The 27,725-nt window shown below is 53.2% G+C and overlaps 2 protein-coding genes across 2 annotated transcripts in view; one reads left to right on the top strand and one right to left on the bottom strand.

The window, feature by feature from the left end:
* Positions 1-1,439: 1,439 nt before the first annotated feature.
* SDF2 (stromal cell derived factor 2) lies at positions 1,440-3,223 on the bottom strand. Its single transcript, XM_048068172.2, has 3 exons — positions 2,979-3,223; positions 2,672-2,868; positions 1,440-1,959 (listed from the first exon to the last, which is right to left on the bottom strand). The coding sequence occupies exons 1-3, from the start codon at positions 3,202-3,204 to the stop codon at positions 1,672-1,674; spliced, it is 711 nt and encodes a 236-aa protein (XP_047924129.2). The 5' UTR covers positions 3,205-3,223; the 3' UTR covers positions 1,440-1,671.
* An 11-nt stretch (positions 3,224-3,234) lies between these two features.
* SUPT6H (SPT6 homolog, histone chaperone and transcription elongation factor) overlaps positions 3,235-27,725 on the top strand; it is a 28,721-nt gene continuing 4,230 nt past the window's right edge. The window contains exons 1-33 of the mRNA XM_048068163.2: positions 3,235-3,366; positions 8,694-8,827; positions 9,306-9,464; positions 9,651-9,721; positions 10,108-10,303; positions 11,006-11,090; positions 11,478-11,751; positions 13,031-13,132; positions 13,615-13,731; positions 14,276-14,365; positions 14,716-14,858; positions 15,124-15,275; positions 15,797-15,895; positions 16,064-16,193; positions 16,299-16,449; positions 16,851-17,005; positions 17,591-17,786; positions 18,129-18,268; positions 18,347-18,464; positions 19,109-19,185; positions 19,377-19,512; positions 19,906-20,043; positions 20,395-20,562; positions 21,092-21,219; positions 22,306-22,513; positions 22,992-23,139; positions 23,400-23,542; positions 24,317-24,457; positions 25,543-25,738; positions 25,873-26,111; positions 26,368-26,481; positions 27,024-27,148; positions 27,398-27,510. Coding sequence (XP_047924120.1) covers positions 8,719-8,827; positions 9,306-9,464; positions 9,651-9,721; positions 10,108-10,303; positions 11,006-11,090; positions 11,478-11,751; positions 13,031-13,132; positions 13,615-13,731; positions 14,276-14,365; positions 14,716-14,858; positions 15,124-15,275; positions 15,797-15,895; positions 16,064-16,193; positions 16,299-16,449; positions 16,851-17,005; positions 17,591-17,786; positions 18,129-18,268; positions 18,347-18,464; positions 19,109-19,185; positions 19,377-19,512; positions 19,906-20,043; positions 20,395-20,562; positions 21,092-21,219; positions 22,306-22,513; positions 22,992-23,139; positions 23,400-23,542; positions 24,317-24,457; positions 25,543-25,738; positions 25,873-26,111; positions 26,368-26,481; positions 27,024-27,148; positions 27,398-27,510 — 4,561 coding nt within the window. The 5' untranslated portion in view covers positions 3,235-3,366; positions 8,694-8,718. The remainder of the gene's footprint in view (positions 3,367-8,693; positions 8,828-9,305; positions 9,465-9,650; positions 9,722-10,107; positions 10,304-11,005; positions 11,091-11,477; positions 11,752-13,030; positions 13,133-13,614; positions 13,732-14,275; positions 14,366-14,715; positions 14,859-15,123; positions 15,276-15,796; positions 15,896-16,063; positions 16,194-16,298; positions 16,450-16,850; positions 17,006-17,590; positions 17,787-18,128; positions 18,269-18,346; positions 18,465-19,108; positions 19,186-19,376; positions 19,513-19,905; positions 20,044-20,394; positions 20,563-21,091; positions 21,220-22,305; positions 22,514-22,991; positions 23,140-23,399; positions 23,543-24,316; positions 24,458-25,542; positions 25,739-25,872; positions 26,112-26,367; positions 26,482-27,023; positions 27,149-27,397; positions 27,511-27,725) is intronic.

Here is a 27,725-nt window from a genome sequence, read left to right on the forward strand (position 1 = left end):
CCCCCCCCCCGGTTCCCCTCCTTCCCCCCGTGCCCCCCTGGCTCCCCCCCCTTACCCCCATGCCCCCCTGGTTCCCCCGGTTCCTCCCCGGTTCCTCCGGTTTCCCCCCGTTCCTCCCGGTTCCCCCCCTTCCCCCCGGTTCCCCCGATCTCCCCCGGTTCCCCTCCTTTCTCCCCGGCTCCTCCCGATTCCCCCCCTTTCCTCCGGTTCTCCCCGGTACCCCCCGGTTCCCCCCTTTTCCCCCGGTGCCTCTCGGTTCTTCCCGGTTCCCCCCGGTTCCCCCCTTTTCCCCCCCTCTTTCCCCGGTTCCCCCCGGTTCCCCCCCTTTCCCCCGGTTCCTCCCCCCCTCCTTCCCCCCGTCCCCCCCTGGTTCCCCCCCCCAGTTCCCCCCCGGTTCCTCCCGATTCCCCTCCTTCCCCCCGTCCCCCCCTGGTTCCCCTGATCTCCCCCAGTTCCCCCCCTTTCCCCCCGGTTCCCCCAATTCCCCCCCCTTTCCTCCGGTTCTCCCCGGTACCCCCTGGTTCCTCCCGGTTCCCCCCGCTTCCCTCCCTTTCCTCCAGTTCCCCCGGCTCCCCTCGATACCCCCTGCTTCCCCCCGCTACCCCCCTTTTCCCCCAGTCCCCCCCCCCTTTTTTCCCCCGGTCCTCCCCTTTTTCCCCCAGTTCCTCCCAGTTCCCCCCAGTTCCCCCAGTCCTCCCTGCGCTCAGGAAGCAGCACGCCGCGGGCACACAGCTCCTTTCTGGCCCTCGGCCCAGCAGCGGGGCACGGGGAGAGGAATCAGGGGGCAGAGGAGGGAGCTCGGCTCCGGTGAGGCCGAGAAGTGGGGGTTATAGGGGCAGGGAGCATGGGATGGCCCTGGACGGATTTGGGGTGCTGGGGTACAGTTTGAGTTGGATTTAGGGTGCTGGGATCCAGTCTGAGTCGCATTTGGGGCACCAGAATCCAATTTGAATTGGATTTGGGGCACCAGAATCCGATTTGAATCTGGTTTGGAGCACCAGGATCTGGTTTGAGTCTGGTTTGGGACACCAGGATCCGGTTTGCATCCAATCTGGACTCTGTGAGCTGATCCAAGTTGGATTTGCGGCACTGGGTTCTGTGTTGTGTTTGGGGCACTGGGATCTGATTTGAGCTGGATTTGGGTGTTTTTGATCTGCTTCAGGTTGGATGTGGGCCGCTGGGATCTGCTTCAAGTCAGATTCCAGACACGGAGCTCCGCTTCCCGGAGCTCCGCTTCATGTATGATGCGGACTTTGGGATCTGGACTTCGTGTTGGAACAACTTTGTGTCAAGTTCGTTCAGGACACAGGGATCTGTTTTGTGTTGGATTTGGGACGCTGGGATCAGTTTGGGGCTGGATTTGGGATCTGTTTCACGTTGGGTTCACGCTGCGGGGATCTGCTTTGTAGTGAATGCCAGACACTGAGCTCCGCTTTGCATTAAATTCAGAGTAACGGAATTTTTAACTGTGTTAAATTCAGAGTAACGGAATTTTTAACTGTGTTAAATTCAGAATAATGGAATTATTAACTCTGTGTTAAATCCAGAATAATGGAATTATTAACTCTGCGTTGCATTTGGGACGTTGGGCTCCACCTTTTGGTGCGTGCCAGACCCAGGCGGGGACCGGGGGGGCCGTCCCCTGGGCCGAAGGCGTCAGTTCTGCGTCCGTCACAGCTCGGCGTGGTACTGCTCCGCTTTGAAAACCTCGGCGGGCTGCACGAAGATGCCCTCCGTCACCTTCCAGTAGTTGTGCTGGCTGGAGGCGGCCATGCCGTGCACCTCCTTCTGCCCGTTGATGGGCCGCCCGTACTGCTCGCCCGTCACCGACAGGAAGACGTCGGTGGAGGCGTGCTGGAAGCGCACCTCGCTGTCCCGCGCCCAGTAGGTCCCGCTGCACACCACCGTCCAGTCGTCCAGGTAGTCGCCCTCGCCGTCCTCCCCGAAGGCGCTCACCTCCTGCAGCGGGCGGCAGCAAGGACCCGGTTACGCGGGGAGAGGACGAAGGCGGGGGGAAAGGGAGCTCCTTTTGGGGGGGGCTCAGGGCTTTGTGGCACGGTGGGGAGGGGAATATAGGGGTGCTGGAGGGGGAGCACCTGTGGGGATGGCTCTCCAGGGGTGTGAGGGCTTACGGAGCGTAAGTTTTGGGTGCTGGTTTGTTAGTGCCCTTGTTACCCAGAGCAAAAGCTCGGGAGCCCCAGGGCTCGCAGGGGACACGGCAAGGCTTGGGCGCCCCAGGGGATGCAGCTCACCGTGGTGGGAACGGCCCTGCTGGGTGGGGGGCTGGTATGAAATGGGGGGCAGAGAATAGGGTTGGGGCTGAGAATGGGGCTGGGGGGATAACGGGGCGAGGGAAAATGGGGCTGGGGGGGACAAGGGGATAACAGGGTGAGGGAAAAATGGGGCTGGGGGAGGACAAGGGGATAATGGGGCGAGGGAAAAATGGGGCTGGGGGGACAAGGGGGTAATCGGGGGGGCTAGGGAAAAATGGGACTGGGGGGACAAGGGGGCTTGGCAGTGGCTGGGGGACAATGTGGGGCTGGGAAGGGTGGGGCAGCAACACCGGGAAGCCGGTGGGGACCCTATAGGGACCCGGTGGGGTCCGGGGCTGGTCCTAGGGAACGAGAGGGGCCCGGGCAGGGTTAAGGTCCACAAGGGCCGTGCCCGGTACCTGGTTCCCGGAGAGCGGGGAGGCGAAGCGGTGGCTGTGGAGGTTGCGGCCGGTGCCCAGGTGGGTGAGGCGGATGGCCTGCCCGCACCGCACCGGCCGGCCCCGCTCGCACACGGCCGCCGTGCGGCCCCGCACCCGCCAGTAGCTGTTGCCGTCGTCCGCCGCCGCCACGCCGGTCACCGACTGCTGCCCGCTGCCTGCGGAAGACAAAAACAAACGAATAAATGAATAAATAGATGAATAAATAAGTAAATAACGTCCCGCGGGGGAGGGAGGGGGGGCTCGCGGCCGGTACCGGGGCCATTACCGGAGCCGTAGCGCACGTCGTGCGAGTGCAGGCGCACGTTGTGCCGCACGTTGAGCAGCTTCACCACCGAGCCGCACGTAACGGGGCCCGGCCCGCCGCCGCCTCCTCCCCCTCCGTTAACCGCCGCGCCCAGCGCCAGCACCAGCGCCACGACCGGGAGCGGGACCGACGCCGGGAGCAGGCCCCCATCCCCAGCCGCCGCCGCCACCACCACCTCCGGCCCCATCCCGCCGCCGACCGGAAGCGGAAGTGGCGCCGCTCCGCCCGCCCGGAGGTCGCAACTCGTCTGCTCCGCCCCCCGCCGCCGCCGCTGCCGCCGCCGCCGCCGCCGCGGCCTCCATTTTCCCTCAGCGCCCCGGGGGAGGCCGCGCCGGGCCCAGCGGTGCCGGTGGGTGCGAGGAGGGGCCGGGAGGGGCCCGGACGGCCCCGGGGGGGTTGCGGGGGGCGGGCGGCGGGGCTCGGCAGGGCCTAGGGGTCGGTTGGAGGCCTCTACCGGGGCCTCGGCCCGGGCTGGGCGGCCGCGGGGGGGGGGGGGTGAGGCCCGGTGGGTCTGTGAGGGAGGGGACGGGGAGGGCCCGGGGGGGGGGGGGGGAGGCCTCGGGGCCCTCGGGGATCGTGGGCCCGGTTGCGGGGTGAAGGCCGCGGCCGCGGGCTGGGCGCTGGTTTGGGGTGGGGGGCTCGGAGGGGGGGGGGGGGGCGGCTCCGGTGGTTCCCCGGTGGTGCCCCCGGTGTGGGGGCAGGGGCTGGGCGGCCCCTTCGTGCTGCTCATCCCCACCCTAGGGTGAAGGCCGCAGGGTGTGGGTGTGGTCGGGGGGTGGCACCCCCCTGTGCGCCCCCCCCCTCCGTCTCAGGCACCCCCCCCCAGCCCAGCTGCTGTGGGGTGGGGGCGGTGGGACCCTCCCACACACATCCCCCTGGGTGTCCCCACCCGTGGGGACAGCCACCAGCAGGACAGCAAGGCCCTGTTCCTCCTCGGGGCTGCCATCCGTCCCGGGGAGGGCACCCTGCTGCCGTACCCCTTCCCCGTCATCGCGACGTCGAAGCCCCCCCCCCCAGCTCCGCGGGGGTGAGTCCGGGTTTGTAAAACAGCTGCTGAGGCCCCCCCCCAAAAGAAATCCTGGGGGGGGCAGCAGCGTGGGCAGGCCCTGTTTGGAGTTCACGATGGATTAAAAAGCAGTATATGAAAGGTGGGAACGAACGGCTGGTGGTCGCAGTGGGGAGAGGTGGTTCGCAGCCACCTCTGTTCTGCTTCCGTCGGTGCTTGTTTTGTTTTTTTTTCTGGGTATGACGATACGGAGAAGGAAAGGAAGCGATGAATTTAGATGCCTAAGTGATTTAAGCTAGCTAAACCCGACCGGGGGAGGACGCAGAGAGCCCGGGTGCTGCTGAGTGCTCGTGTGGTGCGCGAGGGGCGGTGGCAGGGGGTGTAACAGAGGCCCCAACCGCTGCAGCGACTGACTCCGCGTCAACTTTCATTGCTCAGGGAAGAGCTGCTAGAGCCTCAGCACTAACTTCTTCTAAAACGCTGCTTCGACACCCCGTCGTGGTCCAAAATGGGTGGTTTGGAACCGTTTAAAAGCAGAGGACGGAGCAGAAAACATCGTTACGCTGCTGCGTAAACCGGTGGTGAGCCCGACGCGGAGGAGCGGGCTCCAGGCGAGCCCAGCCCGCAGTGCCTCACCCCGGGGGGGGGACGCGTGCCGCCGGAAGATCCCACCCGGGTTGCCTGAAGTCACGGGCAGGTCAGGGAAAGCGAGGAGGGCAGATCCATTTTCTGGTCCTCACAGGAAACTGCGACGCGGCAGGTCTGAAGTAACGAGGCGGAAGCGCTCACCCAGCGCTGTTAAGCCGTGGCGCTCGCTGCCACAGGATGTTCTGCGGCCCCGTAGCATCGGGGGAGGTGGGACCGGCGGGCGGCGTTAGGACTTGTGAATCAGGTACGGGACTGCCTGAGCTGCCGGGGCTCTCGCCGACCTGCCTCTGTCCTGGCATTGCTGGGCTCTGGGCTGAACGCCGCGGATCTGTTCCTCGTTTTTCTCCCAAGCTCCGTTGCACGCCTCCCAGGGAGGAAGGAGGGACGTCTCCTTTAGGTCCCGACTTCAAAAGTTGGTAAAGCAGCTGTGAAACTGGTGCTGTGGTGGGGTGGGCGGGCCCAGCGGAGGTCAGCCCCGCAGGAGTCCCTGCCTGCCCCAAGGAGTGGCTCTCAGGAAGAGCGCACGGCTGAGGAGATGCCTGCAAGGGATCAAATACGGCATTTTTATTTACGGCACTTTTAAAAAAAAAAACTAAAATTGGTTCCTTGTAAGAGCTTGGAGCGGTGACGTTACCTTTGCCCTTGGTTGGGGTTTTTCCTCACAAGCCGTTTGTCACAGTCTTACTCCTGTGGACGTACTTCCACCATGCTAACGTTCATTTCATGAGCGTTTCATTGACAAAATGAATAGATTGGGCTTCCTTAGGCTCTACATTTTAATCGAGTCAAGTTTCCTGGCCTTCGTGTTGTCACAGAGCTTTATGAACCTTCTCCAATTTAGCCGTTTTCTCTTTGAAACGAGAGCTGGACAGGAGTGTTCGGTGATGGCTTTGGCAGAGGCGCTTCCATGGACCTGCGTGATCCCCAGGGAGCTGTGAGCTGAATCGTGAAGTGGCAGAGGCTAAAACAATCTCTGGCCAAAAAAAAAACAACAACGCAACAGAATTAGCGTGGTCACATAGCTGCTGCCGTGAAGGACAGGGAGCAGTCGGGGTTTTTGCTTCCCCCCAGCACCCCTGCTGTTGCAAAGTGTGCTGCCGCCCCGGCCTGAGCCTCGAGTGGGGAGTTTCTCCTGCTTTCTGCGTTGCCACTGATATTCTGGGACTGCTCCGAGGGACGGGGTCCAGCAGGATCTGCTGAACGTGTCTCCCGGCGAGACGCTAGAGCGGGAGGTGCCTCTGGTTTCCCTCGTCCCGCAGCCGCGTGTGAGGCTCCTGTGGGGTGCCCCCGCGGCCCTGTCCCCACCCCGCAGGCGCGCTCCGTGCCGCGGCTCCCGATGCTCCACAGCTGCTCGCGGCGTGTTTGGATTCCCAGACTTAACGAGTTTGGATTCCCAACCGTAACGAGTTACCTTTGGCTGCCCGGGATACGCCGAGAGCCAGCGCTGCGACCTCGCCGTGCCGAGCCGCCAGCGGATATCTGGGTGTGCGGCCGAGGCCTGGCAGGTACGCGAGCACCTGGCTTCCAGCGCGCCCTGTGCCGTCGTCGTCCCCTCGCCAAAGCGGGGAGGTCCCCACGGTGCCCGCAGCCGCTCGGCACCCGTGGCGCCCGGCCCGATGTGAGCAGGGACCTACGCTCCGCGTGCTGACAGCAGGGAGAGCTGTCTGCTCGGCGTCACTCCGCTTAAAAGGAGCTCGTGGACTCTGGAAGGTTGCCACCGTGCCCTTGAGCTGAGCAAAGTGCACGCACCCCTGGTGTGGAGCGGAGCTCGGCTAACCGCACGGCCCCGAGCTGCTCTGGCATGGAGGCAGCGCTCGAGGCGCTGGGCTCGGCATGGAGGCGCCTCCACGTCCCCCCCTGCTGCCCCCACCGTGCCGCCCGCGTCCTTGGCGGTGTCATTTCAGACAAATGCCTCTGCCAAGGGGGAAGGGGGGCGAGGCGCCGTCGGTACGTATCTGCCTGGACATCTCCGTGGTAAAAGCCACCTTTAATTCCACCCGCCGTGCCAAGTGACCCCGTCCTGGGGGGCGTTTCGCCGGAGCCCCGAAGCACCCAGCGCTTGTGGGTGGCTGGCTTCAAGGAACCTGCTCGGCTGGCTCCTTAAACGAGGTGGGCTTCCCGAGCCGTCGCCGCTCCTCGTGCCCGGACCGATTTCGCTTGACGCGAGCTGAAATCGCCAGGAAGCGGCGGAAGGAGTGGTAAAGAGGAAAGGTGGAGCTGCGAGGGAAACGCTTCGCTGGCAGAGAGCACGCGGCGCTGCGGCGGGGGGGGGGTTTCTGTCCTGCTGGACACTTTGGGTGGCCGTCGCGGGCAGAAGGAAGCTTGTTAGGCTGGGAAATGCTGTGGAAGTCGCTCGCTCCGCAGCTACGTGCGTAATACACCCCGGTGGAGAGAGGAGAACGGGTGAGAAAGCGTGGGACCGACACGGTGTTCGGGCGGAGGCTGGCAAACAGAGCAGCTCCTGTCCTCTGCGGGCCTTTGCTTCAAAATGCGGGGAGACACATTTAACCGGCGCCTGCCTCGCCCTCTGACGCCTCGTTTCGGAGAGGGATGCGTTTGAGGACGGGGATCAGCCCGTACCCGCGGCAGGACAGCGACGTGCTGTCCGGGAGCGGGGTGGCAGCCTTGGCCCGCCGCGATTTGTCCCCGTGTTGAGCGTGGTGAGGAGGTGCTGGCCGCAGCCCCGGCGTCCTCGGCCAGGGAGTATGAGCTGCTACCTGCTCCTGTCTGAACGCTCATGGAGGTTTTCCCTTGTCTTTCTCGTGGGTTTCCTTTAATGAGGCGGGGCCAACGTATTCCTTTGCAGCTATTAATATTTTAAGACAAAATATTCCCCAAGATCTGCCTTTTTCCACTCTTTTTTTTTTTAAGTGAGAAGCGAGTCCCTGTTTTTCTCCAAGTTGCCGTGTTTGTGCTCCGGCTGCGGGCAGAACAAGAAGCCCTGCACGCGAGATGTGGCACGGCAAAGCCTCGGTCAGGTGGGGAGGTGGTTATTGCAGCATTTGGAGGCACGGTCAGGTATCGCTCCCCGTCATGTAGGGTTGTTTTTTTTTTGTCGTGTTGCATCAGAAGTAATTTACCGCGAAGGTTTTGGCTTTAGATCTGATACCTCGGAGCTTTGCTTTGTACCAAAGGCTGCTGCTTCTTCCTGGGCTGCCTTTGTTACCCTCACAGCCGTGTGGGGAATCGGTTAGGTTTTTCTTATAGCCGACTTCGGAAACTTCTGTTGTTTTGGCCTGTTTAAAAAGGAACCAAAAAAAAAAAAAAACCTTTGAAAATCAGAGCAGACTTACAACCGCAGGAAGTGACAGGCTCGAGGAGACAGAGCTGAAGCCGTGTTAGGATGGGCAAACACTTTCCTTCGTGCCAGCCCTGGTTTATACTGCTTCCAGAAACCCCACTGGGGGAGAACATCAAACAAAAGGTTCTGGGTATGGAAATGACCCCATTGCTGCAGAATCTCGTTCCCTCCTGGTCTCTGCCCCTCGGCACCTGACGTGGGGTGTCCTGGGCCAGCCGTGGCTCCATCCGCATGGTGCTGAGCTGGGCAGCACCCTCCAGGGTGCCGTTTGCTCGGCGGGGCTCCCTGGCTCTCGGCGGAGCCTCGCTCAGCACTCAGCCAAGGCCACTTTGGGGATCACCCCGGCTTCATTAAGCGAGCGAGGATTAATCACATTAAGGTCCTAATTGGTCGGACGGTGCGCCTGACCCGGCGCTGCGTCAGGGGCGGCGTAGGGTCGCTCTCCTGGCCGTGAGGGGATGGACGGGGTGAAGGGCTGTGGCTACGTGCGCTGGTCCAGAGCCCGGCTGTGCGGCGAGCGCGGCTGCGACGGTCGTGTCCTGCTCGCTGAGACGCAGCCTGACAGGAGCCGACAGCGCGGGGCTGCTGGCTTCGCTTGGCTGATCTCTGGTGACAGGGGCGTTCAGGCACAGGGGGGTGCTCTGGGCAATTCAGGACCTGGAGAGATGATTTGAAACCCTTTTGCCTTTGCTGATGTGATGGATGCGTCCTCTCTCCCCAGCTCCTGCGCGTGAGACGCCGCAGCCATGTCTGACTTCGTAGAAAGCGAGGCAGAGGAGTCGGAGGAGGAGTACAACCAGGACGGGGAGGTCGTTCCCAGAGTAACCAAGAAATTTGTAGAGGAAGATGAGGACGGTGAGTCTTCCCATCTGCGCCAAGGAGGCTGAATTGTCTGCGTGCCTCGCAGCTCTGTTTTTACGTCTCCTCACTCTGTGGATGCAGCAGTAACCGTGCAGCAATAGCGTGGCCGTCTGTAGGCGATGTTCTCAGCTGTTTAAGCGCTTCCCTTCCTCAAAGCGCTAAGATGGCTTTTATATTTGGCAATAGGAAGTACATTTCTTCGCCCCCGTGGGATGCGCAGTTTGATAGTAAACAGTAAAAGCACAAGAATTCTCCCGGTGTGACCGCTCCGCCTGTTCCCTCTGCAGAGAGGGCGTGAAAGGAGAAATGGGGCTCCGGCGTGAGCACCTGGCCGGGTTCTGTGTCAGTAAAAGCGTTCAGTAAAGGCTCCCTGCGCAGATAGTGCGAAGGAAAATGTTTGTACAGAGCCAAGCCAAGAGCCTTGGAGATAAGCCTTAGACACTTACGCGGTGGTTATTGTCCTCCACCCTAGATGAGGAAGAGGAGGAGGAAAATCTGGATGATCAAGATGAGCAAGGGAACCTGAAAGGATTCATTAACGATGATGACGATGAGGAGGAGGAAGAGGAGGAAGAAGCCAGTGACTCTGGCGACTCTGAAGACGACGTTGGCCACAAAAAGAGAAAGCGCAGTAAGTGGTGGGATGGTTGTTAGCGGGCCGCGGTGTTAACTCTCGCACTGCCCTGCTGGAGAAGCAGAGCTCTCCCTCTGCCCTCGCTGTCTGCGTGGCCTGGGTGAGCTGTACCCTTCGTACTGCCTTGTCCATTCCCACGTCAGTGAAGGGAGGCTGTAACTCGCCTCTGCTTTCTTCTGTTAGCTTTTGATGACCGCCTGGAGGACGACGATTTCGACCTCATCGAAGAGAACCTGGGCGTTAAAGTCAAACGGGTGAGTTGTTTCCACGCTGCTGCTAACTCTCCTTGCCTCTCTCCTTGCCAAGGCGCTTGTTGCGCTCTCTCCTTGCCAAGGCAACTGGGCACTGGCTCCGAGGGTTTGCCAAACGCTTTGTGCTTGTTTGTAACGTCTGCCGTGCTCCTCCCCTCCCACCTCTGCGACGCAGGTTCGGAAGAGCCCACCTTCCAGTGATTTTTTCCTGTGTGGAAAAGTTACCTGCAGCACGGCTCCTTTGGAGCCAGGGAAGCCTGTGCTGGGCTCCGTCCTGCTCCCCCTCCAGAGGGAGCAGAGGAAGCGCAGTTCTGGCCGGGCAGAGATGACGCGGAGCGTGAGCGTCCGTGCCAGGAGGTGTGCGCGCTAACGAGACTTCTTGCTTGCAGCAAAAATTCAGGCGCGTGCGGAAAATGTCCGATGATGAGGATGATGAAGAGGAGGACTACGGGAAGGAAGAGCATGAGAAGGAAGCCATTGCTGAAGAAATCTTTCAGGATGGTGAAGGCGAGGAGGGAGGGGAAGCTGTTGAAGCTCCTGTTGCTCCACCAGAAGAAGAGGAGGAGGAGGAGGAAGATGAATCTGGTGAGTATGGATGGCCAATTGCATCTGAAGTTTGTCATAGTGCTAAAGCGCAGGAACCAAGTTAAGATTTCCCCTGAGCTACAGTTAACCAAAAGCTGGAGCCCTGTTGTGGTCAAGCTCTTGTTGGTCTGATTAGTGCTATCTTTAGAATTAAACATTTCTGGGTAGCAGATTTAGTTTGTCTGTTAAACGGCTTTGTCCAGAAGCATGTTGCATACGCTGAGGTGTTGAATGTCTGCTCTAAGCTCCCTTCGACATGAAAACGCTTCAAACAAAGAAAGTGGCGGCACGGTTTAGCACTTAGTAGCACTGTGCATGCCTGCCCTACTTGTGCTCTTGGGCATTAGTCTGGCACCAGCGGTGGTGATGGGCTAAAAGAGTTGCAGAAATTCTTTCTGTCTAGGGTCCAAAGCAAGAAGGCTTTTTTTTCTGAGTGCATTTTCTGTGCGCTGAGCTGCAGATAGCTACCGGACGGCTTTTCCTGGGTTTAAAAGTTTGTTCTAGCTTGTAATTGTGGTTCAGGCTCCTGGAATTTCTGAGGCTGGTGAAGGAGATGCTGTGGGTAGCTGTGCAGGCTGGCAGCAGGCAGCAGCCTAAGCCTGTGGCGGAGGCGCACAGCTGCACTGGCTGAGCTGAGCTTTGCCAGAGGTACTGGCTGAGCGTGTGTGCGCGCTGACTGCTAAAATGGTTCTCCGTGTCCAGACATCGATGACTTCATCGTGGATGACGACGGACAACCTCTGAAGAAGCCCAAATGGAGAAAGAAGCTCCCTGGATACACTGATGCGTAAGTATTGATTGGAAATTGGCCTGGAGCCTTAAAAACAGTGCTCAAGTGCTCAGATTACTTGATTCTTGCAACTGCAATGTGATTCAGCTTGTGGTTGGATACTGCTGGTCTCCTTCCCCAAAGGAATGTGGTGAATTTAAACACGGGGCTTTGGGGCAGACATTGAAGAAGTCACAGACTTCTTCCTTTCTTCCCTAGATTTTTTTATGGGAATGCCAAAACCAGTCCCTTAAGAGAAGTATTTGCGTGTAAAGCTCAAATATCTGTGTACCTATCCACAGTTTTTTAGCTTAGATGCAAAACCAAAGGTTAAACTTAGGTGCTGTGGCCAGAACGCTGTTTTTAACTGCATCGTGGGGCTGAAGGATAGTTTTTGCCTTCCAGTGCCTTGCAGGAAGCCCAGGAAATCTTCGGTGTGGACTTCGACTATGATGAGTTTGAGAAGTACAACGAGTACGATGAAGAGATGGAGGAGGAATATGAATACGAGGATGAAGAGGCTGAAGGGGAGACCCGTGTCCGACCCAAAAAGACTGCCAAGAAGCGCGTCAGTCGCCGTAGCATCTTTGAGATGTACGAGCCCAGTGAGCTGGAGAGCAGTCACCTAACAGACCAGGACAACGAGATACGCATGACAGACATGCCTGAGAGGTTCCAGGTGAGGGAAGAGGGGACGGGTGTACAAACAGAAAGCGTTTCAGTGCCCACTGAGGACAGCAGGCCTGGGACCTGCAGGCCAGCTTTCTCACCCGGCTGCTGCCTGGATTTTGGTATCTCCTTTCCCTTTTTGTCTATCCCACCGTAAATGTGTGGGCTGAAGCTCCACATTCCAACATAACAGTGAAACTGAGTTGTTCTGCCTGTGTAAACCCGGAGGTGGTTTAGCACCGGTCATAGTTTCGCTCTGGCCACTGGGTGCCAGTGTTGCTCTCCTGGGTGCGGTGCAGGGCGTGTGCTCTGCTGAGATGCCCTTTCTGTTTGGTGCTGTTAGTAACCCCGTGAGCTGTGCCTCTGTAACAAGAGTGATGCTGCAGTGCCAGAGGCTTGCTGGGGCTTTCCACCCTATAGCTGTGCCAGCCGACACAACTGTTCCTTGCAAGGCGTTTCTGTAATCCACTTTAAATAATCTGAGAGGCTGCGATTTATACTGCTGTCCGTGTGGAGTCCCGTTTGTGCTGCTAGGAATCATTCTGTTATCTCATATTTTTCACTTAATTTTGCCTCTTATTCAGGTTTTCCCTGGACAGTCAGTGTCCTTTGATCTCCCTTTAGTGTATGTTAATACAGTTCTGTGCAGAAGCTTGTTACCTGCTTTTGTGAAATGTGATGTCTGAAGCTGCCAATTTTTCAAAGGACCCTTTTTTTCTGTGCCAGCCTGTACAGCATGAGGGAGTGCTGTGTGTAATGTCTTCTGGCCATAAGTGGCTCGTTCAGATGTCTTCTCGTAGTCACAGATGTCGGTGATGGTTAGAGCAGGCTCGACCTGAAAGAGAAGTGGCTGGCCTAAATGCCCAGAGAGGGTTTGGAGCTGTTTTATGTTCTGTTACTCTGTGGCTGCAGCAAGAAAAGTGATAACAAGGTTGGAGCAGGGGCAGACTGGAACAGAGGATGTAACTTCAAGGGACTTGGGAGTCCTGTAGGAAGCACAGATACCCTGAATCCTTTGTCACAGAAGGCTACGCACCTTTGCAGGCTTTTCCACACGTCTTTGACAGACCTGTTGGCTTTTTTACCTACTGGAAAGCTGATGCAGATTTGCTGTGTGCTCAGATGAAGGTGTTGAAGAGCTGTCCTCAGCATAGCCCTGTGGGTGTGGCAGCTACTGAGACCCCAGAGGCAATCTGCAGCTCAAAACAGTCATTTCCAGGCTTCCTAAAAACGCTGCAGTGAGCCCTGGTGCTGTATGTGCCTCTGCTAATCCTGTTGTCTTTTCACAGTTGCGATCCATCCCAGTAAAGAATGCTGAAGATGACGAGCTGGAGGAAGAAGCTGACTGGATTTACAGGAATGCATTTGCAACACCCACCATCTCCTTGCAGGTAAAGGGCTATGCCTGGGACTTCTGTCCTAAGATGGCTGGTGACTTGAAGGTGCTATAGATTTCTAGCCTGGAGACGTTCCAAGAGTTTGCTTAGAGAAACGTCATGCCCAGGATACTTTTCTATTTCTCTGGTTTTGAGTGGGTCACTTAACACACACGTCTTCATTTCCACGTTGATAAAACAGGACAAAAAGCAGCACAGAGACGTTGCGAGAATAATTGTCATAAAAGACTGAAAGATCTCTGAGCCACTGTGCACTTAGGGATAAACTAATATTAGCTGCGATCTGCTTTTAACGATGGGTTACATTGGCCAGATGCTGCTTCTGTGTTTTCTTTTAAGCCAGTCGTGCTTTTCTGTGGTCTAAAATCGCAGCATGTAGCTAAGCCTGTATTTCCAGCTAACAGAGGGATCACCATTTTCCAGCCTTAGCTTGGACTGCTCTTTTAAGCACCATAATGTGTTGTTTATCCTTTTAGGAAAGTTCTGACTACCTTGATCGTGGACAAGCCGCCAGCAGCTTCAGCCGCAAGGGGCCCAGCACCATCCAGAAGATTAAAGAAGCCCTGAATTTCATGAGAAATCAACACTTTGAGGTACCTCATAACTCAGCTTCGTTTTCGAGGCAAAGCCTGAGTCACCGTCTCCTTATCCAGGCAGGATTAGTCAAGGGGCTGCTGGAGGTATTTAGGGTAACAAAGTAGTCAGGTCTGAGGTGCCATACCTGGTTGCCTGTCCTGTGACAAAATGGTGCTTCTCTGCAAAGTGCAGCTCATCTCGTGTGAGATGGGACAGCAGAGGTTTTAAGGCCTGTTTGATGGGGCTGCTATTGCCCTGTTCGCCTGATCCTGGACAAATTGATAAATGAGGTGGAGGAATTCCAGAGTCTCTTGAACCTTGCATGGTCCATTCGGCCTGTTATCTCAGGTGCTGCCTGATGTCACAGAAGCTCTTTGGTGTATGTGATGCATTCTTTGGTGGAACAGTCTCGAGTTGTGTTGCGACTCAGTACATCTCCCACGTTGCTGCCCCATCAGCTTGTTCTCCGCCGTGGGACAGGAGCGATCTCTGGACTCCTGGCTGCCAGGAGCAGCGCACTCTCCTTTTGCTTGGTGTTGACGAGTCTCGTTTCTGACCTAGGTCCCATTCATCGCCTTCTACAGAAAGGAGTACGTAGAGCCAGAGCTGCACATCAACGACCTGTGGAGAGTCTGGCAGTGGGATGAGAAGGTGAGGGGTGTTTTCATTGGTAATTATCCCATCAGCATTTATTTTATCTTCCCACCTAGCTGGAGACCTTCTATGCTTTTTTTTTTTTACTCATTTTGCACCTCTGCTATCATGTGGTGTTAAAGGATTATCTGACAAAAGAGGGTGCAAAAAAGTAGTCCTTTCCCTTCACCAAGATCCTTTTGTGTAGTGACCTTTCCTGCAAGGAGTGCAAGTTCCTTTTCTGCTGTAGAGAAAATATCCTGAGATCCTGGGAGTGCCTCTCTAGGAGCCCCTGTTTGGGAAGGGAGGAGATAAACGTGGCGCACAGCTACAGTGCATTTCACTGGAGATTTCTGTTTTCTTGTTAGTGGACCCAGCTGAAGATCCGCAAGCAGAACCTGACACGTCTGTTTGAGAAGATGCAAGCCTACCAGTATGAGCAAATATCTGCTGACCCAGACAAGCCTTTGGCTGATGGAATAAGGGCCCTTGATACTACTGACATGGAGAGGTATGGTGCCATGACGGTTTTGAATTCATTCCAAAATGACTGAAAATGTGTACCAACCTATCTGTACAACACTGACCCTCTGGCCATTGCACTACACTGATTATAGCCTCACCACAACGCCAGCAATGGGAAATATTTAAAACTCCTTCAGAAGATGAGCCCAAGCACTCCTTCTGCCTGACCTGTCCCAGAGCAGGTTCCGTGAGCGCTCTGCCCACAGCTCTGCTGTGAGCAGGATGTAACATGCTGGCTTTGCATGTCCTAGGCTGAAGGATGTGCAGTCCATGGACGAGCTGAAGGACGTGTATAATCACTTCCTGCTGTACTATGGGCGAGACATCCCCAAGATGCAGAATGCTGCAAAGGCTGCTCGAAAGAAGCAAAAGCGTATCCGAGAGGATGGTGAAGAGGAAGAAGGTTTGTCCCCAAACTTGATAAGTCTCCTAATCCAGGGCTGGTTCAAAATCCTGGTTCAAAAGAGTAGTAAGAAAGTTTGTTGAAAAGCCTTTGTGTGTGCACAGACCATCTCTGCGGTTCCCTTCCGTCTCAGGTTAGTCCCAGGTCTTCCAGACATCTCTAAAAATGCTTAAAATCTGTCATACAGGATGTTATTTTTCCAAGGGACAGAATATCGCCCCTCATGATGGGGTAAAAGCAAAGATCCAACTACCCTGATGTGTGTTTTAGCATACAACCCAGAGATATTGCTGTTAAAATCATGCAAAAGAGAGAAATTGAAGAAAAGCTAGCGTTTTCAGGGTGTTTGTCTGACGCTGAATAATTGTAAGGCTACTGTGACCTTTCAGTTGTGTTCATGGGATTTAGGGGCTGTGTTGCACAGTGTAGATTGTGTTTGTCCCCTTTGCTGTGCTGCTGACACACTGCAGCAGACAGTATGCCTCTGTAAAGAGGCCTTGCTAAGCATACGCTTCCCGCAGGTGAAGGAGAGGATGCTGAAGATGATGAGCAGAAAGGGCCTGAGCTGAAGCAGGCTTCCCGTCGGGATATGTACACCATCTGTCAAACAGCTGGGCTGGGTAAGGGCTCTGCTCTGTCACGCTGAGCTCGTAGTGTGTTGTGGCCTAGCGTGCATGCTTTTCTGGGCTATGTGGCTTACTTGGAGAAGGAGGACTGGTAATTTTGCTCAGTATAGTCTACAGTATCCTTCTCATCATTTTTTGTGATTTTTTTTGTTTCCCCCCCAGACAGCCTGGCTAAAAAGTTTGGTCTGACACCCGAGCAGTTCGGAGAGAATCTCCGAGACAGTTACCAGCGGCACGAGACAGAGCAGTTCCCTGCAGAGCCCCTGGAGCTGGCCAAGGACTACGTGTGTAGGTCAGCGTGTGGGGATCCTTGCTGAGGGCCTGCGGGTGAAGCAGGAGAGAGGATCTTGGCACGTTCTCAAGTCTCAGTGCTTAATGTTGCTTTTTTTCCTTTTAGTCAGTTCCCAAGTCCAGAAGCTGTGCTGGAAGGAGCCCGGTACATGGTGGCTTTGCAGATAGCCAGAGAGCCTTTGGTCAGGCAGGTCCTGAGACAGACTTTCCAAGAAAGAGCTAAAATCAACATTTCACCAACCAAAAAGGGGAAGAAGGTAAGGAAGGAAGCTCTGACTCTGTGGGTCAATTTGGTGAAGGATCTAAATAAAACACAAATGTTCGTTTTGCATCTGGAAACTTCTCCCGTGTCAGCGGCAACTCTGAATAAAGCTTAGAGCAGTGTGTGAGCTGGGCTGTTGGAGAGGCCAGCTCAACAGCATGCTGCATTTTTAGTTAAGCATTTCATCAGACCTGATTCTTACTGTTGAGATGTTGCCTTCAGTTGCTGGAACAGTCTGTTTCTCGAGCTGGGAACAGATTCCACTGTGTCGTGCTGGGGAAGGAAACGTAAACTGGCAGGCATAGGGGTGACGGGGTATTTAATGAAAACCAGTGTACAGTAGGGTCACTCCTTGTGAATGCCCTGCCTGCATACTGACTCTCTCCTCTCTCCCAGGATATCGATGAAGCCCACTATGCCTATTCCTTTAAATACTTGAAGAACAAGCCTGTGAAGGAGCTGCGAGATGACCAGTTCCTGAAAATGAGCCTGGCGGAGGATGAGGCGCTGCTGACTATAGACATCAGCATTGACATGAAAGGAGTGGAGGGGTGAGTCCTCGCTGGTTGTGCCTTGGCAGAGCTCGTTCATCCAGTGCTGCTGTGCTGTTAGAGCTCCTCTGTAACCCAGACTGCTCCTGGAGGTCGTGGTCTGGTGGTTTCCTGTGCCTTAATGATAAGCCGCCTCAGGGGGCTCGCTTTTATCATCATCTTACTGAAAACTCTAGAATACATCTGGCTTATTCATTTGAAAGCAAATTCTAAAGCCTTTAGGCTTTTTGTGAAAGGCAGTGCTTTTTCCAAATCACCCTTGCTGTGTGGCTCCTTGGTTTCTTCCCTGCACATCTGAGCAGCCGCACTGTGCAATAAGGTAAGGATGTGCTGCAGTGGCTGTGGGCTCCCCTGTGTCAGTCCTCTCTGTGCTGCCAGCAGAACGTTCAGCTGTGATCTGTCTAGCAGCATAGCTCTTGCACCTAAAGGAGTCTTGGATGGGAGGATTGGCTCTTCTCTGTACTTACCAGGTAGCTTCCTGAATCGGGTGCTACTGTCACGTCCCCGTGCAGGAATCTGATAGTGGTGGCATCAATGCAGGCGTTTGGAGCCTGTCTCTATCTCCCCCTGTCATTTTTTTTGCAGTTACGGTAGCGACCAGACATACTTTGAGGAAATCAAACAGTTCTACTATCGGGATGAGTTCAGCCACCAGGTGCAGGAGTGGAATCGGCAGCGTACAATGGCCATTGAGCGGTCCCTCAACCAGTTCCTCTACGTGCAGATGGCTAAAGAGTTGAAGAACAAGCTGTTGGTGGAGGCCAAGGAGTATGTCCTCAAGGTGAGGTGGGGGACAGATGGGTTCGAGTCAGAGCTGGGGTTAACAAATGCTAAAAGTCCTGCAGCCTGCTGAGGATGGCTGCTCACAGGCCATATACAGGCACTTGGGAAGGAGGAGGGGACAGTGAGAGGTCTGAGTCAGGTTCTAAAGACAGAGAGTGAAGCAGATGTTTCAGTGGGAGGAAAAATGGGCTTTGTGTGTCTGGAGACCTGGTCCTAATCCTGGCAGACTCTTCTGTCCTGCTGCCCTGAGCAGTCCCTGACCTTCCCTCTGCAGAAGGGCTATACCAGGGCACCTGCAGTGGATTTTCTCACTCGTGTCTCTCCTTCTCCGTTCTGCTAGGCTTGCAGCCGCAAGCTGTACAACTGGCTAAAAGTAGCTTCATACCGTCCTGATCAGCAAGTGGAGGAAGACGATGATTTCATGGACGAAAACCAAGGGAAGGGGATTCGGGTGCTAGGCATTGCCTTCTCCTCAGCCAGGTAGGAGGAGAGGAATTGGCTCTGGATCCGTGTTCAGCTTTAGCAGTCCTCTGTCTCTGAGTGATCTTTGTTTTGCAGGGACCACCCCGTGTTCTGCGCCCTTGTTAATGGAGAGGGCGAGGTTACAGACTTCCTCCGATTGCCACATTTCACAAAGAGAAGGAATGCCTGGCGTGAGGAAGAGAGAGAAAAGAAGGTGAGCCTTGGCACAGCTCATGTCTTGAGACTAGTGCCTTCAGGTTGCTTTTGGTACTGGGTGATGCGCTGTGGGCTGGTGAGGAATAACCAGTCTGAAGACAGCACAGGCTTTGTCACTCCTGCATGCAAGAATTCTGCCTTTTTTTTTTTTCCACCCTGTAATTATCCTGCTGGAGAGGCTTTCAGTTAGATTCCAGTTCGCTCCTGCTGCTCCTCCTACAGGGAGTGACAGGACCTTGCCATTCCTGAGTTCTGTCGGTTGGGGTTTGTGAGCTTCTGTGGTTACACAGCTACGGCAATCTTCTCCCCTTTCCCTGATCACGCTGTAACAGTGAAAGGCTGCAGGACCTACTGGAGCTTGGGACAGGCTTTTAACTTCCATTCCCTGCTTGTACTGCTATCCTGAAACACAGAAGCATGACAGCATCACTCTCTCCTCTGCACAGCTTTCATGTTTGTCCTTGCAGTTGTCTGCAGGGCCTCTGGAGAAGGTATTTATCTAGATCCATGTCGTGGTGGCAGATCAAGGTAGCAGTGAGGGAGGATTTTCCCTGTGAAACAGGAACCCAAGACTAGTAGCTAATTCAATGCAGAAACTCTCCAGCTTTTCTACTCTGACCTGTCTCACCTTTTTCTTTCCAGGCACAAGATATTGAAACCTTGAAAAAATTTCTTTTGAACAAGAAGCCTCACGTGGTGACAATCGCAGGCGAGAACAGGTCAGAGCAAGTGTCTTTGTGTTCCTTACATTTCCAGGTCTCTTTGCAGTCCTTTCCTTGTGCTCCTTCACGTGTCATTGTTTGTACAGTTAGCAGGAGGAGGAGCAGGCAGCCCCCAAAACAGTTTTTGAGTATGTAGCAAAGTGCAGTCTTGCATTCTCCCCTCAATACCCTTGGCCATCTCTCCCTAGGGATGCTCAGATGCTGATGGAGGATGTAAAGAGAATTGTTCATGAGCTGGATCAGGGGCAGCAGCTGTCCTCTATAGGAGTGGAGCTGGTGGACAATGAACTGGCCATCCTCTACATGAACAGCAAGAAGTCTGAGGTGAGCCTTCTGTTATTCTAGACACCTCTTAGTCTTACTCAGGCTGTCTCGGCCTCTGTTTATTGTGGTGGCCCAGCCTTGTGTCATCCACTGCCTCATGTGATCCATCTAGAAAGTGACATGCTGATCCCTGGGTCAAGGCAAAGCATCTTGTTTAGGTTTCCCTGAAGAAATTGGCACCAGCAGATGTACAAAGTAGATGTTGGTGCATTCTGAAATCAATTTTGTTCGGCTGAGTGGATGGGTTTGTTTCATTCCTTGTTACAGCATCATTCCTGTGGGTCTTTAATCTCGGTTCTCTTTGCCTGAGCACCAAATGCTTCCTGTGTTCCAGTTCTTGTCTGACGTCTTGGCATGTTGTGCTACAAAATGTGATTCTCTGGCCTCTTGCAGAATGAGTTCCGGGATTACCCACCTCTGCTGCGTCAAGCAGTCTCCCTTGCTCGTCGCATTCAGGATCCTCTCATAGAGTTTGCCCAGGTCTGCAGCTCTGATGAGGATATTCTCTGCCTGAAACTCCACCCTCTGCAGGTAAGGTTTTCTTGTAGGATCCTTGGCTAGGGGGGATCCATCTCTGGGAGGGGAAAATAAATAAATAAATAAAGTGGCCTGGGAGACCTGGGACTGTTTTCTGTCAAGGAAAAGTATCCCAAGCTGAACCGGTGCAAGTTCTGCCTGTTCTGTGCCACGTTCAGGCTACACAGCACCTTTTTTTCTGCCTTCTTTAGCTCATCTGCCTCCTGCCTTTAGGCTGTTCCCAGGGGTAACTCTGAGGTGCGGTACAGCACCTGAGAGCCAGTCTACTGCGTTTGGCCCTGCTTGCTTTATGGCAAAGCGTTGCACACATCCCCTTGCGAGGCTAATGCCTCTCCCTTCTGTCAGGAGCACGTGGTGAAGGAGGAACTGCTGAATGCCCTCTACTGCGAATTCATAAACCGTGTGAACGAGGTGGGAGTGGATGTCAATCGGGCAATTGCTCACCCTCACAGCCAGGCTTTGCTGCAGTATGTGTGTGGCCTGGGACCACGCAAAGGCACTCATCTGCTAAAGGTAAGGAGGCTTGTGTCACTGCCTACAAAAACAAAGCAGCCCGAACTGTGTGCGAGTTGGCCTGATGGCAGTGCTGCGACGAGCTGAGTCAGAGTTCTGCGTGCCAGATGCAGCTGACAGCTCCGTCGGCGGGTTTTCATATGTGTTACCTCACTGCGCCTAACCCCGAAGCTGTTTGTGGACTTGTGTCCTTCACAGACCCACGCAACTCAGCAGATCTGTCAGTACGAGCTAGCTCCTGAACTCACAGGAGCGGATGCACTGTCACAGTATCAGGACGCCTCCATACTGCAGAAAACACGAGGCAAAAAGCCAACGCTTTTCCTGCGAGCTGGAGCTGTTCCACGGGGAGTCATCTCCCTTCGTGCAGTGTTGAGACACAGGCAGAGGGCAACAGTTAATGATTTGTGATGGTCTCGGTTATGTCAGATGCTTTGAATACTGCGCTGTCCAGCGTGAATCCTCTGCTTTTCCTGGGAAATCCTTGGGTTTGAACAGTAAAACTTAATGCTGTTTCCTCTTTCTCCAGATCTTAAAACAGAACAACACACGCCTGGAGAACAGGACCCAGCTGGTTACGATGTGTCACATGGGACCCAAGGTGTTTATCAACTGTGCTGGCTTCATCAAAATTGACACAGCGTCGCTGGGCGATAGGTGGGTGTTGGGTTGTGTTCAGTGCTGCACAGGCTGTGAAGTTAAATGTGTCACAGGCTGAAACAGTCTCCTTCTGTGGAGTCCATGTTCCTAGGAGTTTCTGTGTGGCCCCTCTGATCTCCGGCCAAGTTCAGGTATTGCTGGTTATTAATCTGATTCTTAAGGGTAGCTAAAAACATGTCCAGCAATGTGAGCTGCGGAACATTAATTATATAGCTTGCTATGGTGTGAAAGACCCTTTGTGGTCAAGAGGAACTAGACTAAAACCAGTTGTTCCTTAACTTTCCGTAGTCCTTGTGCATGTCCGTCAGTGACCCGTATGCACTTCTGTTTGGTTTCTGCCTAGTCCTACCAACAGTATTTTATTTTTCTGAAGTTTGAGAATAGAGGCATAAATCAGCAATTCAACTTCCTCATAGCAGTACTGGTCAATTTGTAGAGCATTAGGTTACTGGTAATTGAACGAGAGATGTGTGTTTGGAGGACAGTGATAACCCATTTTCTAAGTCTTCAGCTGCCAGCTTTGCGCAGAAGGGTCTCTTGTTGGGAACGTGCTTTTTCTAGGGCTGCCACAGTGTTTTTTTTGCCTTTGAAAAGCAGTCTGAGCAAGGACACCTGGCTGAATCCTTACGCTGAGTGATCCAGCCCTACCAGCTGCTTGGATCTTGCAGGACGCAAGTCCCGGAGGTGCAAGGGCAAAGCAAAGACTTCTCCAAACTGGATGCAGGTGGCTGCACCACCAGTTGGCAGTGTTTAACTTGTATAAGGAAGGAAACTTACGGAGCTATGCGCTCGTACCGCACCTATAGCAAACTGAGTCATCAAGCCTACGTAGCATCCCAAAGCCTGGCTATGACCTTGAGGCGCAGGAGCTGCGGTCTGGAATTTGCCTTGGGTCCTACTGATTTATCAAGGAAGAATTCTTTGTGTCCTGTTTAAAGTAGTTTGTTCCTTTGGGGTCAGTGGTGGCAAAGCAGCCGCGCGGCCAACAGTGATGGTCAATAACGTGATTCATGTTAGGCTGAAGGAGCTGACTCTGGAACCCTGCAGAGTCCTTATCTGAACACGTCTCTGGTTTTATTTCAGTACTGATTCCTACATCGAAGTCCTAGATGGTTCCAGAGTCCATCCCGAAACCTACGAATGGGCAAGAAAAATGGCAGTAGATGCCTTAGAATATGATGAGTCAGCTGAAGATGCTAATCCTGCAGGAGCTCTAGAGGAGATCTTAGAAAACCCCGAGCGACTGAAAGACCTGGATCTTGATGCCTTTGCTGAAGAACTGGAAAGACAGGTGTGCTGGGGATTCCTGGTGCTGAGAAACAGGGGAAGCTGTGCTGTCCAGCTCAGTTTCTTAGGTTATGTAGCTGGTGACCTTTGTCCTTTTTAGGAGATGAGCATTTATCTGTTGCCACTTTAAAATTTATAAACAGCTATAACAAGTATTTGGTGTCTGACAATGGCGTGTAGTAAATGCTTACAGAAAGTATGCCTGGGGAAGGGAAGATAGAGTAATTAGGCTGGTTTTGTCCCCACTGAACTTATTTTTTTTCTGAATTTAGTAATAATTTTGACCTCCTCAACATACTGTGACTAAGTCCTGCAGTTTGATGATGTCCACTTTTTTTTTGGACTGTGGTCCACTTTTCTGTTGTTGTTTTTTTTAATTTGGTGTTTGATAACTTCTGTGAATTCTTCCGTAACTTATACTGGATTCCCTTTTCACCTCCTTCCTGCCACTTACGGCTTTATAACCCTTGAATACCACACAGGGCTACGGCGACAAGCACATCACTTTGTATGACATTCGAGCTGAACTGAGCTGCAGGTACAAGGACCTGAGAACACCATACCGTTCTCCAAACACAGAAGAGGTCTTCAACATGCTGACCAAAGAAACTCCAGAGACTTTTTATATAGGTGCGTCCACGTTCACTAAGAGGGCTCTGATGATTGTTGCCATCCGAAGTTGATTTAAGATGTGTAGAGGTGGGGCAAAGGGATGTTGCTGAGGGTGACATCAGGACAATGCTGAGGTTACATGTGTGTGAAGCAGCTTTTCGTGTACCTGGGAAGTCTCCTAACACCTTCGTACGCATCTGCCTTAGATCAAAGTCACTGTCTGGCCCTGCAGTTGGCTTTCAGTTCTTCATTCTCTCTTTTCTCTCATCACACCACAGGTAAAATGATCATCTGCAACGTGACCGGGATAGCCCACAGGCGACCGCAAGGAGAAAGCTACGACCAGGCAATACGGAACGACGAAACTGGCCTTTGGCAGTGTCCTTTCTGTCAGCAGGATAACTTTCCAGAGCTCAGTGAGGTAGGGCTGCTTCTCTCGCTGGCCCTGCCTTTGACAGGAGCGCCTCAGCAGACTTGAGCATTTTGTAGGGATGCAGTAGCCAAGGGCTCTTGAGAAACAAGGTAACAGAGCCAAGATTATGTCTGCAGTGCCCCAGGACCCCAACCTGAATGTGACCTTTGATTGCAAATATAAAATGTTCCAGTTTTGACTAATTGCCTCAGTATGGATTTGACAGGTCCTTTATGGATTTTAGTGAACTGAACTAGGAGTGAAATGGATTTGGGGATAAGCTGGCCAGTTCTTTGCAAATACATAAAGCAGGCTTGTTTGTGGTCTAGGATTGTGTTTTACGCAGAGAAGCTGCCAGTGACACGGAGAACAGAAGTTTGTTCTGCCACCTTCACAATTTTAAGAACTTATCTGGACTCCCTGCTGCTTAATGCAGCTGTACTTTAGGTCTCTCTTCCAAACATTTGAATTCCAGCATTGGTAATCAGTGACTTTAAAGTCCTATAGCGTTCGTTAGAAACCAGCCCTAGCTGCAGGCTTCTGTTCAGGGTCTAAAAATGTTCTGGCCTTCCTGGTTGCAAAGTCCCATCAGTTCTGCTCAGTTTAAGCAGGAAGACCGTGTTACTGGGTAGCTTTCATTGAAGTCTTCTGTCCTCTGCCCTTCCACACGTCTGTGCTGGCTGTGCCTGTTTGCTGACACAGCTTTTAGACTTGTTTGAGTGTGAGCTGCCTGGGTTATTGTGTTTCCATGCTGCCTGACTTTTTATCTTTGCCTTGCTCCAGGTTTGGAATCACTTTGACAGCGGTTCCTGCCCAGGTCAGGCCATTGGAGTGAAGACACGTCTGGATAATGGCGTTGCTGGCTTCATCCCAACAAAATTTCTTAGTGATAAGGTGGTCAAACGGCCAGAAGAAAGGGTGAAGGTATGAAAGCAGTGAATTTTCACATACACTGCAAGAACTAGAGGAGCGTGGAGTCAGTGGCAATAATTCAGAGTTTGGTTAATGCTGTTCCCTAAATGGTTTCTCAAACCTTACTTTTCATTGAAGGACTTTAAATCAGCAGCAAGTTCAGGTTCTGGTTAGCGTCCCTGTCCCACAGTGCAAATCTCTCTTGGCAGCTCGTAGAAACCATGTTAATCAGTTAACATGTTGTACTGTGGGAGAATTTATTATAGTCTGGGTTTGGGAGACCAGAAGGCATTCTAATGCAGAGCTGCCCTTTGTTTCTGGCTTTCTAAAGAGTTCACAGAACTGCTGTTAGTTAGATATGCAGCGTCTGTTTCCCTCTCTTGTAACTTTTTCTTCTTTTGCAATTCATTTGTGGAGGTCGTCAGAGTTACTGGTCTTGTTCAGGACAGGGACTGGGGTTCTGAAAGAAACAGAATCACGTATTTCTATCACATGATAAAATAGAGGTTTAACATCTTTGCCATCTTCTTGGACCCCTGACAGTCCATGCAGGTGATGTATAATCCTGTAAGCACAGAGGTCTCTTAGCAGCTTTTTAAAGAGCCATTGTTGACTTCAGCACGGTTAACTGGACTAAGACATTGCAGTTTTTGTGGCGGGATTTTCCATTTCCCATTTAAGTAGAGTAGTCTTTTGGGTGTCTTCCAGTCTGTTTCTGAACAGACATAACTGCTTTCTTGTGCATCATGAAGTCCAGTTTTGCTGCTCCCATTGTTAAAGACACCTGAAATACCAAAATTCATTGTCCTCAGCTTCCAGACATGCAGTGTTCAGTGTGACATGGGGTGTAGATATTAGGTGCTAGAGAGCTGCCAGCAAAAAATGTCTTTAATCTCTTTTGATTCTAGTCGTCTTGGGGATCAGGTGATTTTCAATTCATATTGAAGGATCACTTTTAAAGGTGGTATCAGTGTGAAATATGTGAGGTGACTTGTACTTCATTGGCAGCACGACCCCGCACGGACTGCTCTGTAACGCAGGGTGCCTGGCATATCAGCCACGCCTGCTGACCAGCTGTGCATGACCCTCTCCTGCAGGTGGGAATGACTGTTCACTGCAGGATTATGAAGATCGACATTGAGAAGTTCAGTGCAGATCTGACCTGCAGGACTTCTGACTTGGTGGATAAGAACAACGAGTGGAAACTGCCTAAAGACACCTACTATGACTTTGACTCTGAGGCAGCAGATCACAAACAGGAAGAAGACCTGAAAAGAAAGCAGCAGCGAACAAGTGAGTCTGTCCTTTTTCTCTCCCCTGTGACACCAGTCTTCCCAGGCTGCTTTAGGAGAATAAGCGCAATTAGATGTGCGCTTGGAATAAAGCAGTTCCTCTTGGAAGCCTAAATACTCCTCTTTGTCCCCTAGCGTACATCAAGAGAGTAATTGCTCACCCGTCATTCCACAACATTAGCTTCAAGCAAGCTGAGAAGATGATGGAGACCATGGACCAAGGGGACGTGATTATTCGGCCAAGCAGCAAAGGGGAGAACCACCTTACTGTCACCTGGAAGGTGAACGATGGGATTTACCAGCACGTCGATGTCCGAGAAGAGGGCAAGGAGAACGCTTTCAGTCTGGGCTCCACGCTTTGGATTAACACAGAGGTAAGAGCCCTGCAAAGCATGCCTGGGAAGGATTTGGCATGGAAGGAGAAATACCTCCTTGGCAGGAACAGGTTGGCACAGCCTTTCTGTCCTTGCAGCTGTGTTCAGGCTATTGCAATGGACGTTACTCTCCTCCTTAGACTCTTTTCACTCCAAGCATCCAGCCTTGCTGTGCAGGATGACCAATAGCTGTATAGTAGGATCAGAGTTCCTCATCATGCACCCTAAATACCTCTTTAAATGTGTTTGTCCAAAGGAGTTTGAAGACCTGGATGAAATTGTCGCTCGCTATGTCCAGCCTATGGCTTCTTTTGCCAGAGACCTGTTGAATCACAAATACTATCAGGATTGCAACGGTGGAGACAAGAAGGTGAGCCCGTCCCAGGCTGCGGTAGCTTGTGTGGGAGATAAATAGGTTTCTTTGTCCCAGGGCAGATCTTAAACTCTTTGAGTCTAGCATGAGCTGCTGGACTGAGCTCTGATCTTCCTTGTCACTTGGGGCTTGGCAGTCACTTTCCAGCTGTAGGTTTCAAGGGGGTTGTCTAGGAGCAATGGAGTCAGGATGGGTTCCTGCACTGTGAGTGTGGAGGAACACCTACAGTGCTGTGCCAGAGCCCAGCCAGTAAATGTCACTGGAAGAGATCACTGGAGAGAGTGCTTCTCTCTGCAGATTTGTGATCAGAACCAGTAATATGCATTGCCTGGGCTAAGCCTCCCAGGCTGTGGTCTGTCTGCTCACAGAACCCTGCTCAGAAACAGTGCTGTTAGTGGTCCTTGTCGGATCGCTGGCATCAGGGCTGGGGAGAAAACGGGCTGAAAACAGCGTGGAGGGAGATATCTGCAGGTTCTCTATGTTGCTAAAAATGTAGGCTCTCCTTGAGCATTTCTTTTTCTCTTTCTTTCTCTAATTAGAAGCTGGAAGAGCTGCTGATAAAGACCAAGAAAGAGAAGCCAACATTTATTCCCTACTTTATCAGTGCCTGTAAAGATCTACCTGGCAAATTCCTCTTGGGATATCAGCCTCGAGGCAAACCAAGGTAAATGAGAGGCAAGCCCAGCAGCTGGAGCCGAGTACTGCCAGTACCACACCTGGCCTTACTGCTGCCAGTTTCTCTTCCAGTTCTGTCAGTCTCACTGTAAGTCAGCCTTCACCCGAGTTTGTGGGCCTTGCCTGTCATGCCTGTTCCTATTGTTGCCTGTTAGCATGAGGGTGCTGTGTGGAGGCAGGTATCTGAAGCAGCCTGTGATCTCTTGTGCTCTCCTGCATTCACTGCTCCTCCTCACAGGATAGAGTATGTGACAGTCACACCAGAAGGATTCCGCTACCGGGGCCAGATCTTCCCTACCGTGAACGGACTCTTCCGATGGTTTAAGGATCATTATCAGGACCCTGTTCCAGGTGAGCATCCCAAAACCTGTGTCTCAGCTTTCTGTTTCGTGGGTGTCACGTCACAGGGGCAATTCTGTGTTCTTTGTCCCTGAAATGTGTTCTAGGATTTTCTATACCTGGAAGGTTTCAAAGTGCTCAAGTTTTTGTGTTCCATGGACCTGTTAAGAGCTCTCCTAAAAATTAATCATGTGGGCCATGCAGCAAGGGCTGGGATTGCCCCTTTC

This window comes from Anser cygnoides, chromosome 18 (genome assembly GCF_040182565.1).
Source record: "Anser cygnoides isolate HZ-2024a breed goose chromosome 18, Taihu_goose_T2T_genome, whole genome shotgun sequence".
Lineage (NCBI taxonomy): Eukaryota > Metazoa > Chordata > Aves > Anseriformes > Anatidae > Anser > Anser cygnoides.